General features: G+C 37.2%; 1 protein-coding gene across 2 annotated transcripts in view; it reads left to right on the top strand.

Moving 5' to 3' along the window:
* MSH3 (mutS homolog 3) overlaps positions 1–19,614 on the top strand; it is a 182,367-nt gene that overhangs the window by 67,681 nt on the left and 95,072 nt on the right. For both annotated transcript variants that reach the window (XM_024755697.1, XM_024755698.1), the window contains exon 13: positions 17,486–17,618. In XM_024755697.1, the coding sequence (XP_024611465.1) occupies positions 17,486–17,618 (133 nt within the window). The remainder of the gene's footprint in view (positions 1–17,485; positions 17,619–19,614) is intronic.

Here is a 19,614-nt window from a genome sequence, read left to right on the forward strand (position 1 = left end):
CCATATGGACGGACCAGAGAGAGTGTAGTGCTGGTGCTGTTAGTGGGCTCTGTCAACTGAGTCAGTCCCACTAAGGCTGCAGCTCACCACCCCCTAGCCCCCACCGTGTTCTCACCTTTGCAGTGGTACAGTACCTCCTCACAGGGCTGCGGTAAGGAACAGAATGAGGCAGTAATCTTCACTGCCAGTTTTGAGCTCTTTGTCATATAGCAAGCGCTATGCTAGGGGCTTTACGTGCATCGTCTCTTAAACTGCATAGCAGCCTCACTAATGGCTGCATCTTATGCTGTGCTTAGTAAATAGCCATCTTTGGCAAAGGATAGCAGATGCTGTTACTGTTAGTCCTAAGCTTTAAGATACTGTTCTGATGATGATAGGTTACTAAATCACTTCAGCTTTTAGTGGGTCATTACGGTTTCTTTTCTTGACCATAAAGACCTTCGGACAGGGGTAACTGACTAGGTAAAGAAGGAATTCTGAAAATGGAAGTATCTACTTTGGTTCAGTATTCAAATGAGATAAAGATACCTCATGGAGCAAAAGCAGACAAGTTGGCTTTCTGTAGATAGTGTGCGGACAGCAATATAAGGGGTGTTGCCTTCTGGTTGATAGAAAGGCATCTAGAGCATCCACATTATTATTTTCATTTTATTTGGTTGGTTGAAATATTCAACAGAAACAGACTTGCTAGCAGACTTTTACATGCAAATTAAATTTTTTATTTCTGTTGTTAAATTTGTTTTGTATAAACAGGATTAATTTGAGATAAATTCAGTAGACCATGTTGTATGCTCTTTGGGGGTTAATCATGTACTCTTCGGGACCCTCCTTTCCCAGAAAGGCTGAGAGAAGGTACTCCATGCATTGAACTCCAGTGCTTTCAAGTATTGAACTTTAGACCAGCCTAAAACATATATAGCTGAAAACAGGCACACAAAACTTCTTCCTTTGCCATTTCTATTTTAAGTCATAGTTTTAAAACTTTAAGTTTCCTAATCCATTAAAATTGAATTCAGGGACTTCCCTGGTGGTCCAGTGGTTAAGAATCTGCCTTCCAGTGCAGGGGATGAGGGTTCGATCCCTGGTCAGGGAACTGAGATCCCACATGCCGTGGGGCTGAACTCGTGTGCCACAGTTAGAGACCCTGCACGCCACAACTACAGAGCCCCTGTGCCACAACTAAGACCCGACACAGCCAAAAATAAATAAATAACTATTAATAAATAAAAATGTGTTTATATGAAAAAAATTGACTTCAAAAGAATTCCAGTTATATCTTAATTGCACTTGCCATGTCTTCCAAATAAATACCTAGAGAAAATCTTCAGCTGATTAGTTAGTAGTTCAGCTATATATTTATTGTTGTTGTTGTTTTAGTACTAACATTAGGTGCCATGCATCCAGGCTAATATTCTGTCTCTGACATAGGCAGCCAAAGGTTAGTTTAGAGCCTAGTTTTCGTCTATAGTGAGATCATACAGCAAATAATTGGTGACAAGGGAACTTAGCAAGATATAAGGTGGATCTCCCAAAGTTCTTCAAGAGCCATTATTTGTCAGTCATCCATGAATTCTCTTAAATCCTTTAGGATCTTTTTTATATTTTCAACCTATTTTAGCTTCCAGGGCAATCACACAGTTCATAAATTCAGGACCAAGTGTCTCAAGTTTCAGAGGATTTTCCACTCCCACTACTTTTTATTCTGTAAAATGGCCTCTTTGGTGCAAATTTTTCTAGTGACTTTCTAGAAAGTATAAATGGCTTTTACCCTATACTTACTGATTCAAAGAATTCACTTGGGTTATTGAGGTCAGATGTTACTCTACTGAAACCACATTGGCTTTTATAAATAGGTTATGCTTTCTTATGTGTTGTGCCCCATACGTTTTATCAGTTGTGTAATTTTAGGCAAGAAGATTCTTCAGTGTAGGTCTCTGGCTTCTTATAGCTGAATGCCATGTTGGCAAGCCATTAGTCCTAAGACCTTTTAAAATTAAATTATATTGAATTCATTTTTTTCGAGATTCCATCTTTGAATTTCTTCTTCTTCTTCTTCTTTTAGTTGATATGGTCTTGTCAATCTTTTATACATATACCATAGGTACTTTACTGGTTTTCTCCACAAGCCCCAAAATGCAAATTCTGCTTGTAAATAGTGACTGGTTGGGAGGGGGGAGGGGCAGACAACTTTGAAAAGTGTGGGATGAGTATCTAAAACGGTATTTTAGGCAAAATATTAATTTACAAGGCAGGTTTGGTCATCTCAGAAGAGTATTCAAGATTCAGTAACTTACCCTATGTTTTGAAATATTAAGCAAAGGTAAGTTCTGAGTTTTCTTCGTGAGTACCTGCACCTTAAGTGTTGATGTTACCCATGGTTCTTTCCTGGGGCATCTTCTTACTTTCAACACTACTTAGGATCTTATCTGTGGCCATGGCTTCTCCTGTAACTCATGTGCAGATGACTTTGTCTCCATTATCTCCCGCAGCTCCAGAACCACACATCCACTAGCATGTCTCTGCCTCAGGAAATGTTCGACATGAGTGTGCAGAACAGATTGGAAATAAGACATGTTCTTCAGTGAGATAGTGTTTTCTTGAAAATGCAGCTGTGTGTGTGTGTACATGCGTGTGCAGGTGTGCATACCACTTATAGAACAGCAGATTATTAACCACAAAGGGAACCTGAGAAATCAGTTCCTCCCCTTCTAGTGGATGAACTATTTTGATCAATGATGAAAACATTGTCTCTCTGCAAGAAGTAGTATTATATCATCTTGCCTTTTTGTAAAATCACTTTTTATGAAAGGCACTCAGGTGAAAGCCCTTTCATGAAAGACTTTTTATTAAGGAAACTAAGCATCTCCATGCCTCTGGTATTGCTCTTCTCTGTTTCTATCTGCATTACCCAAAGATGATTTTTTTTAAAATGTATATCTGATTATGTTTTGCTCCCTACCATTTACAGTTCTCACAGCATGCTAAGGTGTGATTTATTTCTGGACCTTTGTACAGTCTGTTCCCTTTTTCTAAAGTGGAAACTACTCATTTTTGTCTCCCTAACTTGCTGGCTGCTTCTTCAAAGTTTCCTTTGCTCACTGTTCATCTTCTCTGTATCTTTTAAATGTTGGAGTTCCTGAGGCCTGAACCTTAGGAGCTCAGCTTTCTTCCTTCCCTTATCCTTCCTTCCCCTTCTCTTCTCTCCAATGAACTTACCTATGCCCATGACCATAAATATCAAAATGTCAGTGATTCTCAAATTTGATTCTCAAATACTCTCCTCTATTCTCCAGGCTTATATATTCAACTCAGGCTCCTAAACACATAGGTGTATCACAGGCATCTCAAACTTAACGTATTCAACCCTATTCCTCCTCCTGGTTCCCTGTCCCCTCCACCTAATGCGTTGCTTGGGCCAGAAACCTGGGAGTTACTCTGGACATTTCCTTTTGACAACCACATCCAATCTAATACTAAGTCCTATTGCTTTTACCCCTAAAATATATCCAGAGACTGTGCATGTCTTGCCATCTTGACTGCAGTCAGTCCCACATGGACTGCTGCAGTATCCTCCTAACTGATCTCTTTTTTGAAAATAAAAGCTGAATCATGTTACTCCCCTGCCTCAAACTCTTCATTGGCTTTCCATTGTGCTTCAAATAAAATTAAAATTCTTAAACATGGCTGTTCTGTCTGACTCTCCTCTGCATTCATGCATTCATTGTCGTCTGTTCACTCTGGCCTTCCTTTAGTTCCTGAGCATCCCAGAGCTTTTTCTCTTCTCATGGTCTCTGCATTTACTCGTCTCTCTACCTAGAATATTCTTTTCTTTCTCTTCAGTTTTTACACAGCTAACTGCTTTATTCTTTAGGTTTTACCTTAAAGTGTTAGTTCTTCAGAGAGCTTTTCTCTGACCTCCTGATCTAAATTATGTTCTTCGTATTTGGTTAGTGTATAGGACTTACTATGATTGGTATTTGTTTATCAGTGTTTGTTTAATATCTGCCTGTCTCACTCAACTGTGTGTTTCATTTATAACAAGCAATGGATAAGTATTTTTCCCCTGTGCTCATTTTTCTACATTTGCACTTTCTAAACAAAATATGTATTATTAGTGTCAAATACACATAATATAAAATTTATCTTAATCAAATAGTGTATAGGACTTACTATGATTGGTATTTATCAGTGTTTGTTTAATATCTGCCTGTCTCACTCAACTGTGTGTTTCATTTATAACAAGCAATGGATAAGTATTTTTCCCCTGTGCTCATTTTTCTACATTTGCACTTTCTAAACAAAATATGTATTATTAGTGTCAAATACACATAATATAAAATTTATCTTAATCATTTTTATGTGTACATGTCATTAAATACATTTTAAGTGTATTAAATACATTAGTATTATGCAACCATCACCACAGTCCATTCAGAGCTCTTTTCATCTTGCAAAACTGAAACTCAGTACACATTCATGAATAACTTCTCATTACTCATTTTTCCTAAACTCTGGCAAGCACCATATTACTTTCTGTCTCTATGAAGTTGACTATTATAGGTACCTCATATAAGTGGAATAACACGAGGTTTGTATTTTTGTGACTATCTTACCACTTAGCATAATATCTTCAAGGTTCATTCATGTTGTAGCATATATCAGTATTCCTTTTTTAAGTTGAGGTATAGTTGTATAGTTGATTCACAACATTATCACTGTGTTGTATACCTGAAACATATAATATTGTAAAACATAGTGATTGAATATTTTTATAGATTATATTCAATTTAAAGTTATTACAAAATAATGGCTATAATTCCATTTGTACAATATATCCTTGTTTATTCTATACATAATAGTTTGTATCTCTTAATCTCATAGCCCTATCTTGCCCCTCCACCTTTCCCTCTCCCCCTTGGTAACCACTAGTTTGTTCTCAATGTCTGTGGAGTCTATTTCTGTTTTGTTATATAAATTTGCTTGTTTTATTTTTTAATTTTCACATATAAGTTATAGAGTAGAATATTTGTCTTTCTCTTTCTGACTTATTTCACAAGCATAATACTCTCTAGGTCCATCCACATTCTTGCAAATGGCAGAATTTTATTCTTTTTTATGGCTGAAGAATATTCCATTGTATAAATATACTAGATCTTCTTTATCGATTCATCTATTGATGGACATTTAGGTTACTTCCATTTCTTGGCTATTGTAAATAATTCTGCAATGAACATTGGGATGTATGTATCTTTGTGAATTAGTGTTTTTGTTTTCTTTAGATATATACCCAGCAGGAGAATCGCTGGATCATATGGTAGTTCTATTTTTAGTTTTTTGAGAAACCTCCATGCTCTTTTCCATAGTGGCTGCACCAATTTACAGTCTCGCCAACAGTGTATTAGGGTTCCCTTTTTCCATATCCTCTCCAGCATTTGTTATTTGTAGACCTTTTTGATGATAACGATTTTGACAGGTGTGAGGTGATATCCCTTTGTACTTTTGATTTGCGTTTCTCTGGTGATGAGGGACGTTGTTCATCTTTTCATGCACCTGTTGGCCATCTGTATATCTTCTTTGGAAAAATGTCTGTTCAGGTCTTCTGCCCACTTTGGAATCCGGTTGTTTTTTATTTTTTTTTGATATTGAGCTGTATGAGCTGTTTTTATATTTTGGATATTAGCTCCTTATTGGTCATATCATTTGCAAATATTTTCTCCCGTTCAGTAGGTTGTCTTCTAATTTTGTTGATGGTTTCCTTTGCTGTGCGAAAGCTTTTAGGTTTAATTAGGCAACATTTGTTTATTTTTGCTTTTATTTCTTTTGCCTTAGGAGACAGATCCAAAACAATATTGCTACAATTTATGTCAAAGAGTGTTCTGCCTATGTCCTCTTTTAGGGGTTTTACAGTTTCAGGCCTTTCATTTAAGTCTTTAATCCATTTTGAGTTTATTTTTGCATATGGTGTGAGGAATGCTGTCATTTCATTGATTTACATATAACTGTTCAGTTTTCCCAGTACCACTTACTGAAGAAACTGTCTTTTGTCCACTGTACATTCTTGCCTTCTTTGTCATAGATTAATTGACCATACGTACATTAATTGACCGTGGGCTCTCTATTCTGTTCCATGGATCTATGTGTCTGCTTTCTGTGCCAATATCATACTGTTTTGATTACTGTGCCTTTGTAGTATAGTCTGGTAAGTATTTATTGAATGGATAATGAAAAGAAAGTCCTTAAAGTCATTAAAGTCCTAACTCAGACTCCTCCTTTGAGAAGTCCTCCTTCTTCTCCTTCCTCCCGCTATAGAAAGTTATCTCCTCTCAATTATGTCCTGTTTCTTACTACTCTGCCCCAAACACACACATAGAATACACTGGCAGCTCATAGTACTTTGAATATAACAGATGATTAAGAAATTATGAACAAATGAATCCATTTGAAAATCTTAGGGTTCTCAGTAGGCTTTGAAAATAAAGACAAACCTATATAAGGGAAGTTTAATTTTCTGAGAAAATCTTCTTGATTTTAAAAGAACCTTAGAAGCAGTTTTCTTTCATGTGATTCCTTGTTTTAGTGCCACAGACTTGGTTCTGAGAAATCATTTCTTCTCATTTAGTGGAATAATTGCTTGTTCAGGTGTGAAAACATTGTACTTAACAGTGGAAGAAATGGTGTGGCGACATCTTGCATTCTTGTCAAACCCCTAGTGGAATTAAAATAGATAGAAGTTGATCAGAGAAAGTCATGTGACTTAGTAAGGAAGCCAGGCTGGGTGACAGGAAGGGGCTATCATCCACCTCAGGCATAGCTAGTTTTAAGTATCATGTAAAAAGGTCTAGCTCATAACTCTAAACCCATCTGAATCAGAATTTATTTGCTTAGAAATATTTGGGGTCAACGTGATTTTCATGTGGCTCTTAAAGACCATACCTGTAGAATCTGAATTACATAATTGGTGATTTAGACAGTGTATTAGTTTACTATGGCCGCCGAAACAAAAGTACCACAGACTGGGTGGTTTAAATGGCATAAATTTGTCTCACAGTTCTGGAGGCTAGAAGTCCAAGATCAAAATGTCAGTGGGCCTGTGAAGGAGAATCTATTCAGTGTCTCTCTCCTAGCTTCTGGTGGTTTGCTGGCATTCTTTGGTGTTACTTGGCTTGGAGATGTGTTGTCTTTTATCTCTGCCTTTATGTTCACATAGTATTCTCCCTGTGTGCATTTCTCTTCATGTGGCATTCTTTTAATAAGAATATAGTCAAATTGGATTAGGGGCCTACCCTATTCTAGTATGACCTCATCTTAACTACTTACATCTACAATAACCCTATTTCCAAGTAAGGTCACATTCTGAGGTACGGAGGTCTTCAACATATATTTTTGGGGGGACACAGTTCAATCCATAACAGATAGGCTCAGTTATTTCATATCTTTCCTCCTCTTGGCATGGGCAGATCAAATGTACACATCTCTGGAATGGAAACGAGTGTTTTGATGATTATTTAAATGTATCACACATTTATTCAATATCTGTAGTGAAGTTGTAAAGAACACTGAATTTTGTAAATTGCAAACGTTATGCAATTTTGCTCCTATAGTACAGTATTCTGAAAAATCTTTAATCTCCCTTACCTTTGAAAAACATTCTGGATTGTATCTGTCCAGGTGAAGGTATTTATGCAAAATGTTAGATTGATTTTAGGGATGAAAAGGAAACATATTTTTTTAAAAAAAGAAAAGGAAATGTTTTGGTAGAAAGGAGCAGACGTCCAAATCTAAGAGTTAAGGAAAGAAGAGTAGCCAAGGTGCGAAGAGGGAAGTGCTTAGGCTTGAGAGGTGAGGTCTGTTCCTCTGTAAATTAGTCTCTGTGTGGGGGGAAGCAGAAGATGAAAACTCAAGAGGATCATATGAGTGGAAAGAAAATGGCAGAAAGGGAAACCAGTGTCTAACTGGTTTTTCAGCTGGTTTTTCAGCTGCATTTTTCATCTGTGTTATCTCTGTTCTTTCAACTACCCTCAGAGATGGTTACTGCTTCTATTTTATAGATGAGAAAAACTGACACTCAGGTTCATTAATCGAGATCATCCAGCAAAGCACATAGGGCCACTCCAAAAGCACAGTTTTGGAGTCAATGAGACACTTGAGCTTGAGTTCTGATTCCCTCATTCAGTTGTGTCACTTGGGTCAAGTTATGAACTTTTGTACACCTCAGTTTCTTTACCTATAAAATGGGAATTGCATTACCTACCCCACAGTGGTGTTGTGAGGACCAAATAAGATGGTACATATAAAGGATTACTGTGGTTCCTGGCATCAGTTGTGCAGTCAAGAAGATAGCTGTGAGCTTTGTGATACCCCAAAATTGTAAGCAACCTAGTTATTAGTAGGGGAATGGAAAAATAGTTACCTGGTCATACATTAGAATATTATATGGCAGTTAAAATGAATGACTCAAGTCTACATGTTTCAATGTGGATAAATCTCATAAAAACAATGTTATAAAAGAATACATAGAGCACAATAACCATTTATCTGAACTTTGTAACACATTTGTGTTGTTTAGGGATTCAGACATAAGTGGTAGAAATATAAAAATAGGAAGTAGAAAGGATATTTACTAACATCAGGAAAATGGTCACTTCTGGGAAGGGAGGAAAGGGAAAGAAATACAGCTGGGGTAGTGTTTTGTGTGTGTTTGCGATGTTTTATTCTTAAAAAGTAAATAATATAGAGAATATAATACACACACACACACACACACACAAACATATATGAAATTTTTAAATGGTACTGCTACCACCCCTTCACCACCATCTTAATCAGGTGAAAGTGAGATTCAAACCCAAGCCCATCTCTCTGGAAAGCCCATGTTAGACTTGAGAGCATCTGTTTTCTACCACATCTTGTTTTAGAAAGATGGGCAGACAGTCATAAGATGACCTGGCTGGGGGGGCTTCCAGTCGTGACAGGAAGGAGGCTGTGTGCCCACGATGTCAGTTGTCCAGTATCTGTCCTGGTCAGTTCTCCTGAATCTGGTACTTCCCTGTATTTTATCTTTTGCCTGTAGCTATAGTCAGAATCGTGAGGAGAATTTTCAAAGACCACTGGTAAGGAGGTAGAGCCTTTGTGTGAGTCCCTTCTCAGAATGACGCAACCATTAGCATTTGAGGACTGTCATTGTATGTGGTTGGGCTTGGATCACAGCCTTTCTCTTTTATTTAATACTTTAACTTGTCTGAGTCCTGGGAATTTAGGAAGCTCAGCTTTCTGTTCTGATTGACCAAGTGCACATTAACACTTAGTAGTATAAGATAGTTATTTTAAACTTATTTATTTATTTTTGGCTGTGTTGGGTCATCGTTGCTGCTTGCGGGCTTTCTCTAGTTGCGGTGAGCGGGGGCTACTCTTTGTTGTGGTGTACGAGCTTCTCACTGCGTTGGCTTCTTTTGCTGCGGAGCACGGACTCTGGGCTCACGGGCTTCAGTAGTTGTGGCTTGCAGGTTCTAGAGCGCAGGCTCAGTAGTTGTGGCGTATGGGCTTAGTTGCTCCGTGGCATGTGGGATCTTCCCGGACCAGGGATCGAACCCATGTCCCTTGCATTGGCAGGCCGATTCTTAGCCACTGTGCCACCAGGGAAGTCCCAGATAGTTATTATTAATTTTGTGTTATTTAGTGTCAATGACAGTGTTCCTACTCTCAAGGAGTTTCTAATCTAATTTGGTCAAGGTGTAATCTAGTGAGGAGGAGGAGATGCAAGTGACGGAAACTTCTATACCTAAAATAAAATGCTTGTGACTCACTGTATAACTCAATAACATAATTAGAACAAATGAAGAATACTTTTATAATTCAAGTTAGATTTTTATAAAACTGCTTGAGAGAATTAAGCATGCTAAGTTTATTCTTGGTATTTAAATCACACCAATATTTAAGAAAATTGAAAATTGTTGGTTTTAGGAAATAGGTCCTTGACTAGATTTTTGTGTAATTTTCTAAAGTACATTTTAGTGATAGTTAATTTTCTTGAATAATTAAATGACTTTTATTTTGGTAAACCCATATGTTTAGAGTATTAATATTTGTATGTCTAATTTATAGCCCTGGCCTAAATGACAAAGTAATAGAATATTATATATTTGCTCCACTTAACATTTAGTTTATATTAGCAAAACTAAATGCCATTTTAACTCTCTGGAACTTCCTGAAATTAACTACACGAGGCGGCCCTGTTTATTCTTTGTGGTTTCCCATGTTCCATGAGCCTGCCAACAAATGTTCACCTGTGGTGACTCTGCCCTTACTCAGCCCAGTGAGACACACTACTTCTCATAACTGGGAAGGAAGAGTGGTGGGTGAAGCATAACTGGGAGCTGTGACTGATTGGTGTTGACCCCATGCCTCTTTTCCTTTGCTGTGTGGATGCGAGTGAGAGCAGAGAAGGGGACTGCTGCCACCAAGAAAAAAGTGACCCTAAATGCCTCTTACCCAAACGTCTGCCCTGTTATTGCATATGGATTAACCAGCATCTTTTGGGATGCAGTCTATTCAGGAACATTTAGCTGGTCTCTGCTTTGTACTATAGTCGCCAAGTTTCCAAGAATTCTTAACCACAGGCCCACCTTCACTCAGGTTTGTTATTTTAATTTGTTTTATCTCTGTGGTCTGGCAGTTTCTAAGTTATGAAATTTATTTAAAATTGTCCCATTGTGCATTATGGTTCCTAGCGAAAGCAAATACAGGTCCTCCCTGAAGGGATACAGTCTCATCTAGGCCTCCTAGGAATTTCAAAGAGCAAGTTCTGCTGTAAGCTCATAAACTGTAATTACAAAAGATGTGGAGAAACAAGTAATCATGAGTTGAGTCAGCAGAAATTATAAACAGTAGACTCAGAATCCCAAGACCTTCAGATAAGGGGATTAGAAAGATAAATATTGAACCACCAAGTTAAAAAAAACACAAAAGAGAATAAAAACATGAGCACAGAACAAGAATACCATCAAAAGACATCAGGTTGATTTTTTAAGAAGAACTACATACAACTTTTAGAAATGGTGGGTGGGTTAGACCAGAATAGATGCAATATCTGAAATCCAAGATGATATCTGAAGAAATTACCTAGAGTGTAGCACAGAGAGACAGTGTGGTCAGAGATAGAAGAGATTGAAAGACAAATCAAGTCTAACGTAATCCTCATCAAATTTCCGGTAGAAGAAAATGAGAACAGGAAAAGAGAGACAATATTCAAAGAGATAGAAGATGAGAGTTTCTCATATTTCATGAAAGATGTGACTCCTTAGGTTTAGAAAGCACAATTGAATCAAAGTGCAGTTGAAAACAAACAAGAAATCCACGTTTTGCTAAATCATGATGAAACTACACATGACACTGAATCAGAGATAAAAATCCTGTAGAGAGCAAGAGAGCAAAGAAAGATCACCTGTAAAGTAATGGAAATTATATAACTGATTTGATTTCTAATTTCTCTACCTGTTCTGTAATTCATCTGCTTTCTTTTGACAGTGTCTTTTGAATTTATTATTTTTTATCATTCAGCCCCACACCCCACAAAGCTCGGTAGTTTTTATGTCTCTTCCTGTTGTCTGTTGTTTCTATTGATTCTTACTCATCTCGTTTCTTTTTATGCTTGAATGCTGGTTATATTATTTAGAAATTTTATTTTTAAAAATAAAGTGAGAGAGCAGCACTATTTACAATAGACAAGACATGGAAACAACCCAAGTGCCCATCATCAGACAATTGGCTTAAGAAGATGTGGTGTATATATATGCAATGGAATATTACTCAGCCGTTAAAAATGAGTGAAATAATGCCATTTGCAGCAATATGATTGGACCTAGAGAATATTATACTTAGTGAAAGTCAGAGAAAGGCAAATACTATATGGTATCACTTATATGTGGAATCTAAAGATAATACAAATAAATCTATATATAAAACAGAAACAGACTCACAGACACAGAAAACAAACTTACGGTTAATGAAGGGGAAGGGGAGGGAGGGAGGGAGGGACAAATTAGGTGTATGAGATTAACAGACACAGACTACTATACATAAAAATAGATAAACTGTATAGCAAAGGGAATTATATTCAGTATCTTATAATAACTTATAATGGAATATAATCTGAAAAAAATGAAACACTTTGCTCTACATCTGAAACTAACACAATATGGTAAATCGACTATACTCCAATAAAAATAAATAAATAAATAACATGAGAGCTAAGATGGAGATGTCTTTTCCCAAAGAAGATTTTCATTTGTTCCTGCTAGATTCTCAGTGATACTTCCAGTCTGGGACATCTTAATCCAGGTTCAATGTTTGACATGTTTCAGTTCATCCAAATGATGCTCACCTACTCTACAAGTTTACCCTTACTATGAGGCCAGCTTATTTTTACAGCAGATCCTTCTGGCATATCTTTTTAGTGCAAAAGTGGTTTTTACTGCTGGATTATTTCTTTGGGTTCTTGCTTTCTTTTAGATTTTAGTATAGTTTTTCCTTACCATTTTGTTAGTCCTTTGATGCTTTCATGAACGTGTTTTATGTTTTGTTTGGCTTTTTGAATTGTCCGCAGTGGGAGGGGTGGTCTGAAAATACCCATTCCATTATCATCAAAAACACAAATCATATTCATGCTCTTTTCAAAGACTCAGATTTGTGGCCTGAACCAATAATGGAAGGTAGCTGTCAGAAAATTGTTCTGTTTAATATTCTGAAAAGGGTGAATTGTCTCTTGGTAAAATGATGCCTCATTTGAACATGAGTAATAAAAATCCTTAAAAACTTGGGTGATATACAATTTGCAACAAAGTAAATATTGAGAATAGCTCTTTAGAATGTAATTTCATAAATAAAATAAACTCATGATCTATAAGATTTTGAGCGTGATATTTGCACTCTCCATCTTCTATTTTTGCAATTGGTGCTTTATAAGCACTCAGTAACTGTTCATTGAATGAATGAGTGTATAGTGTATGTGAAAGGCAAAGCTAGGTGGATTCAAATAATGATGGTTAGGTCCTAGGAGAAGGCCTGTGATTCATGTTTCTACCAGAAAGTTGTTTAGGTAGTTGGTTTAGCCATATTGCATGAGTAATGTGTTAATGTCTGAATTTAATTTACTCATTTTGTATCATCTGTCTTTAGAGCTAACCTTTCAGTAAAAAATCAGAACAAACAGCAACAACAAAAAACCTCTCCCCAGTAGTTTATTTCTTTCCTCCCCAAATAACCTGATGTTAGAATTATAGAGGCATCTCCACAAATAGCAACCAGCAGGTACAGACTGATCACATGTCCTTACTATGGCAGTAGCTATAGGTGATACACTGTGTTTCTGAGTGACAGCCACATACAACAGATATTAACGTCATCACTCAGTTCATTTTCAAATGTGAAGGACTCCAGCAACACTCACATTTACTCGTTGGATCTTTGGTGGTAAAGAAGAATATTTGTCATCCCCAGGACCTCAGATTCATTGTTTTTTTGTCATATGGAATGAAATGAATGATTCAGGTGTCCTCTTTTCATTTGTTTAGAATGTATCATGTGATAAGATCAGTTGTAGAATACCATAGGGCATCTTGGAATAATATCTTTATCCTCATTTAATTGACAGTGCTATTTCCTGTTTTGTTGATCTCTCTCATTGACTGCACCAAAATAATTGTTTTCTGTTCTGGTGGTCTGACCTATTACTTTATTACGGTTATTTAGAAAGTCTTATACCTGCTAATTAAAGAACAGTTCTAAGATATACCATTTTATTTAAAAAACTTGATTAGAAGTCATTTTTTATTGATTTGCATTCTACTTATAGGAGATAAAAGTGGAAGTATAGCTGCCCCAGTGATGAGAAATTCGTGGTGGTAGACAGTGCCTCACACCCTCTCCCCATCTCCCCCTCTCCCTGCCCGTGTTAGACATCTGTAGTTGGTTATGGCATTCTTTCTCAATGTACCTACTAACCAATCTTAGTACAGTACTTCAGGCCACTACTACCAGTCAGATGTAGCACTTGAGATGCCAGAACTAGCTTTCCTTGTGTAATCCTTTCCTGTTCACTTTGCACAAAACACCTTTTTGCATATCTATGCCTAAAGGCTTGTTTTCACATAGTTATTTCCAAGCTTATGTTTTGGGTGCTGTTTCTCCCTCCCCTGAGCTGTTCTCTGTGTTGCCTACCAAACAAATTTCATAACCAAATAAAGATCTCTGTAATAATAATGGTGGTAACAGCTAACAGGTATTGAGTAGTTACTATGTACCAGGCACTGTGCTAAGTGCTTAATGTGTATTATTTCATTGAATTCTATGAGTTAGGGACCATTATTATTTCCATTTTATAGATGGAGAAAATAGGGCAAGTCTAAATTACTGGTAAATGGAAGAGCCTGGATTTGAACTGAGGTCATTTACGTTTTCAGCCCAAATTCTTAACCTCTGAGCTGTTACCTCCCTAACAAGTAAAGGCTGGGTTAATGTGAAAGTGATTCATAGTGAACAGGCTTTTGTCTGGGCTGTCACAAGGCTAAAAAAAGCTACTACCTTTCTATTTTCCAAGAAAGTATTTTTTTAAAAGTCTTTTGGAAGACTTCATAAATGTGATTTAGGTTTTTATTAACCTCTTTTGCTTTTATCTTTCCATATTTCAGACAACCTTTATAATTTTTGAGGGAGTAGCTATCTGGCTGTCTTTTATACATTCACAGATGGCATTATTTTATCTGTCCTCATACCATCTGCAGCATCAACTTAGTCTATTTCAATTGGTGTCATCTTTCATTTGTGCAGGAGTGAGTTATTAAAATAAAACTTTATATTTGTATAGCATTTGGGGTAAACGTTGTGATAAAATAAATCAATGTTTTACCCTAACAATCTTATGCAAAGAAAATTTAATTTTTTATTTTTTCACCTCATCTTGATTTATTTTATATGTAGTCTTTGAAATTCAATTGAATCAAGTTCAACAGCTACTTATTGAGCACGTATCGTGATCTCAGAACTATGGGACTGAAGAAATGATCTCCATTCTCACCAAGCTTACTGTCTAGCGGTAAAGATAGTAGAGAAGTAAATACAGTTGTAAGTTCCACTATGGAAAGAAAACAGAGGGTTGTATGGAAAAGGATGGCAAAGGATGAAATACAGTCTAATGAGTCTAGAAAGCCCTTTTGGAGGAAGGGTGAGAAGGAGTTTGCCAAAGTGGAAGCTGGTAGGCAGTAGGAAAGGGGAAAGGAGTCTTCAAGGCAGAGTGAGGAGCAGATGATAAAGCCCTGATGTCAGAGAACTTGGAGTGACCGAGATGTTGGGAGAAGTTCAGTCCAGCTGGAACTTAGAGTGAAAGGAAGAGAGTGACAGGTGATCTGAGACGAGACTTGCGAGGTAAGCAGGGATCAGTTGTCTTATAGGTCAGTTAAGGATTCTGGATTTGAATCTAAGATTAATGGCAGGTCATTGATGAGCTTAAGGCAGAGGTATGGCATGAACAGGTTTGGGTTCTAGGAAGACCACTCGGGCTACGGTGTGGAGAATGAATTGGAAAAAGGGACAGAAGTGTGCATGGGGTGGAAAGTTAGGAGGCTTATTTGGTAGAACATTTCTCTTTGTGAGAAATGACTTTTACTTAGACTAGGGTAGTGGCAATAGACATGGAAAGAACTGAATAGATTTAAGAGGCCATCCCATTGAGAATGGAAGAATCAGCCTGTGTGTCTACAAAGCTCTGGCTTGTTCTACTTTGTCATGCTAAACCAAATGCCTGTTCTACACAGCGGAGGATGAGCCAGAGAAAAAAATGGAATAAAAATGAGACTTGGGGACTTCCCTGGTGGTCCAGTGGTTAAGACTCTGGGCTCCCAATGCAGTGGGCCCGGGTTTGATCCTTAGTCAGGGAACTAAAGATCCTGCATGCCGCAACTAAGACCCGGTGCAGCCAAATAAATAAATATTTTTTTAAAAAATGAGACCTGAAGTTAGTATCTGTTTTGTGAATTCACAGGATAGTTAAAAGGATAACAAAGATAAAAGCACTCAATTAATTGTGAAATACTCAATTTAATAGTTATCTAGGCAGGATTCTGATATAGGTTTGCCCTTCACATCAGTGTATATGATACCAACAGAACTTTGATAGATGTGTATTCAACAGCTGATGGCCCCATTTCCCCCCAAATGTCAGTTCATTCTTTCATTTACTTGCTTGTTTGTTCATTCATTGATCCAAAAAGCATTTACTAAAGACTCGTTTTCTACTAGATATGTTTACTTATTTCAGTCTTTTCACATATGGCCATCATATCCAGTGTAGGCCTTTGATGTGTATAGGTGCTGGATGGGCCTTATCTCATTTAGGACACATTTAGTCAGGTTTCCATGTTGAGTTGACAGAGTCTCACCATTTCTCCCCAAGTGGCCCATCACTTTGGGTGTAGCCATTCATAAAATCCTGCAGCCCTGGCCTCCCATGTCTCCTGATGTTTTTCCTCTGTACTTTCCTTTTTGTTTTTTTGGCTGTGCTGTACGACATGCGGGATCTTAGTTCCCTGACCAGGGATCGAAACCCATGCCCCCTGCAGTGGAAGCGTGGAGTCTTAACCACTGGACCGCCAGGGAAGTCCCATCCTCTGCACTTTCTATTGCTGCTCCCAGTCTTTGCCCAGGCTCAGTGTGCCTAGTCCCATTTCAGTCAAACACTTGATCAATTCAACCACCACCACCAAGTATTCTCTCAAAATAGTTGGTTAGCTGAAAGAATTGCTTTTTGATTTAGATGGTCCATCCTTTCAGTCAGAGTAGAAAATTCATTTGCCCAATCTAGACCCATTTTATTAGCCAGGTAATACAAGCAATGGTAGCAAGTAAATTTTCAATCTCAGTGGTTTAAATACAATACAAGTTTAATTTTTGCTAATGAAACGTTCATTTGGTAGCAGATGTGGGAGTGGAGGGTTTTCTGCTCTACTCACACACCCATGCTGATGGAGTCAGCAGGTGAGGGGCTCACAGAATTGCCCTGGACTCAACATCCAGTTGGCAAAGGGGGAAAGAGTGAATGTGGAAGATGACAGGAGGTTTTATGGGCCAGGGCTAAAAGTGGTGTAATCATTCCTACCCACATTTCACTGGCTAGAACTTGGGTACACGGCCATACCTCACTGCAGGGGAGGCTGGGAAGTGTAGTCTGTGTGTTTGCTCTGGGGGAAGGAAAACTTAAGGAGCCAGTCTCTGCTGGCTAGTTAATGACTAGCCATCTAGTTAATGACTTTCCTTGTGTGGTACCTGCTCTTCGATTTCGATGATAAGGGGCAGAGAAGGGCCAGAGGTATGGAGGAAGAGTCTCCTTTGTTCTTTTCTAAGTGGCTACTCTCACAGTGCTGGGCATTAGAGTGGGAAATGTCTGCAGTCTGAGTTCCTAACATATCTGATAATTGCCATTACTCTGTTCTCACAGGGAGATAAATGCTCGACTTGATGCTGTATCTGAAGTTCTCCATTCAGAATCCAGTGTGTTTGGCCAGATAGAAAATCATCTACGTAAATTGCCTGACATCGAAAGAGGACTCTGTAGCATTTATCACAAAAAAGTAAGTGTGATAGAAATCGAATCTTTTAAAACTGATAATATTCTTCAGCTTGAGGACACCAGGTGCTAATGGGAAACATCTCAGAGCTTTATTTTTATTTTATTTTGTAAAATCTTGCAGATAACATGAGAGAATCCTTAGAAATTTTAATTGCACAAACTGAGATTATTCCAATTTTTGCATTGTAAATAGTAAAGTTTGCCCACTTTTGTTAACTATAGCAATACATAGAGGCCCTTCTGTTATAATACAGGATGTTCTCCTGTTTCAACCTCAAAGTATATACCATCATCAAAATAGGAAATTTACTTAGACCATCTACTTTTAGAAAGAGATGCCTTATTTCTTTTGACCTCAGAACAACTTCTTATTTGACTTAACTGAAGGAGAAATCTGCTAGTAAAATATTTGTGGTGGTATTAATATGCAGACAAGTTTGGATATTGAGTGTAAGTAAAAAGCATTCCTTTGATTTTCATCACTTAAGCTTTACAGTTTAAGTCATAACAGTAACAAGTGAGGTTTGTTAGAGAAATAATTTGCTTTATCTTCAAAATGTGCCTAAAATTTAAAAAAATTATCAGTTATATTTATAGTTGTTAATAAACTTTTTATAGTGTCTTACCTACTGCAGAAGTCACTCACATACATTAGACTCTTTGTTCCTTGTAAAAAAAAAACTTGGTGAGGTTGAGAAGGTTTAGCACCTTCTTACTGGTGGGAAATTATGTATATTGCTGTCTTTATATAATGCTACAACAGCTTGCATTACCTTGACTAAATGATGATGCTAAGAAGAAGGTTAGTAACTTGTTACTAAGTGACAGAATTCATATTTAAATGAGGGTCCTTGATGGGGTTTTAGTGGCTTACATTTTTGGACATTACCATTTTTGATGTAGTAGCAGTTTTGAATACCATTGCATTTTTTTCCCTGGTTGTCCCTACATAAGCAAATTTTATTTTTTGCCCAAATGTAAACCCTTGCCAATTTAATAATTTTATTGTAGAACTTTTTTTATGTGCCCAAACTTTAGTTGTGACCAATTTTTCATGAGTCTTTACTTTTTTTAGGCCTTTTCCCCCACAAAGTTTTACTAGAATAATAACTACTGCTTCCAAGAATACTTGCAGTGCCCAAGAGGACTTACGTAACTCTTCCATATGCTTCGGCTACATTTGAAAAGAAAGAACAAGTTGAAATTGGGAAATACTAATCCCTAGGGAAAAAATGTGTGCATTGGTTAAGGGGTTTGCGGCATCTGTTGTACCATTGCTTGGTGCACTGTGTTGTTTTTTTGCTGCCAATACTAGAGGCTGCCCTGGTAGTTGAAAGTCTTATGGTTGACTCTTTTGAGGTTACAGAATGGATGTCAAACCATTTGTTATTTTGTTTTCGACCTTGACCCAGTGGCTGACAATCAGAGCTTATAACCGTTCATCAAGCAACCTATCTCCAAACACATTACCTTCACTACTTGAAAGGATTCACTGACAGATGTTAGAGGTTTTTGTTTTTCTCAAAAGAAAATAGGAGCAAAGCTGAAAAAATTATCAGTTGCTAATCAGAAGAGCTGAATCAAACTATCCATGGCATCAAAATGGATGCTGTGATTTCTATTATGCCTTCCTGCCTCTCTTTAAACTGTACTTTAATATTTGCATTTCATAAAGTTTGTGAACTTATAAAAGTTTTAAAACTCTGGTAAATGTCAGAATCTAGTTCTTTTTTAAATTGAGGTATAATTGATAAACAACATTATTTTAGTTTCAGGTATCAATATATAACATAAGGATTCAATGTATATATACATATACATATATATATATATATCAGAATGATCACAACAGTAAGTCTGGTTAACATCCTTTACCATTGCATACTTGCAAAGTCTTTTTTGTTTTCTCTTGATGAGAACTTTTAAGATCTACTCTTTTAGCAACTTACAAATACTTTTCGACCATCTCCACTCATTTTGCCCACACAACCACCCCC

The sequence above is a fragment of the Neophocaena asiaeorientalis genome, unplaced genomic scaffold (genome assembly GCF_003031525.2).
Source record: "Neophocaena asiaeorientalis asiaeorientalis breed wild unplaced genomic scaffold, Neophocaena_asiaeorientalis_V1.1 scaffold37, whole genome shotgun sequence".
Lineage (NCBI taxonomy): Eukaryota > Metazoa > Chordata > Mammalia > Artiodactyla > Phocoenidae > Neophocaena > Neophocaena asiaeorientalis.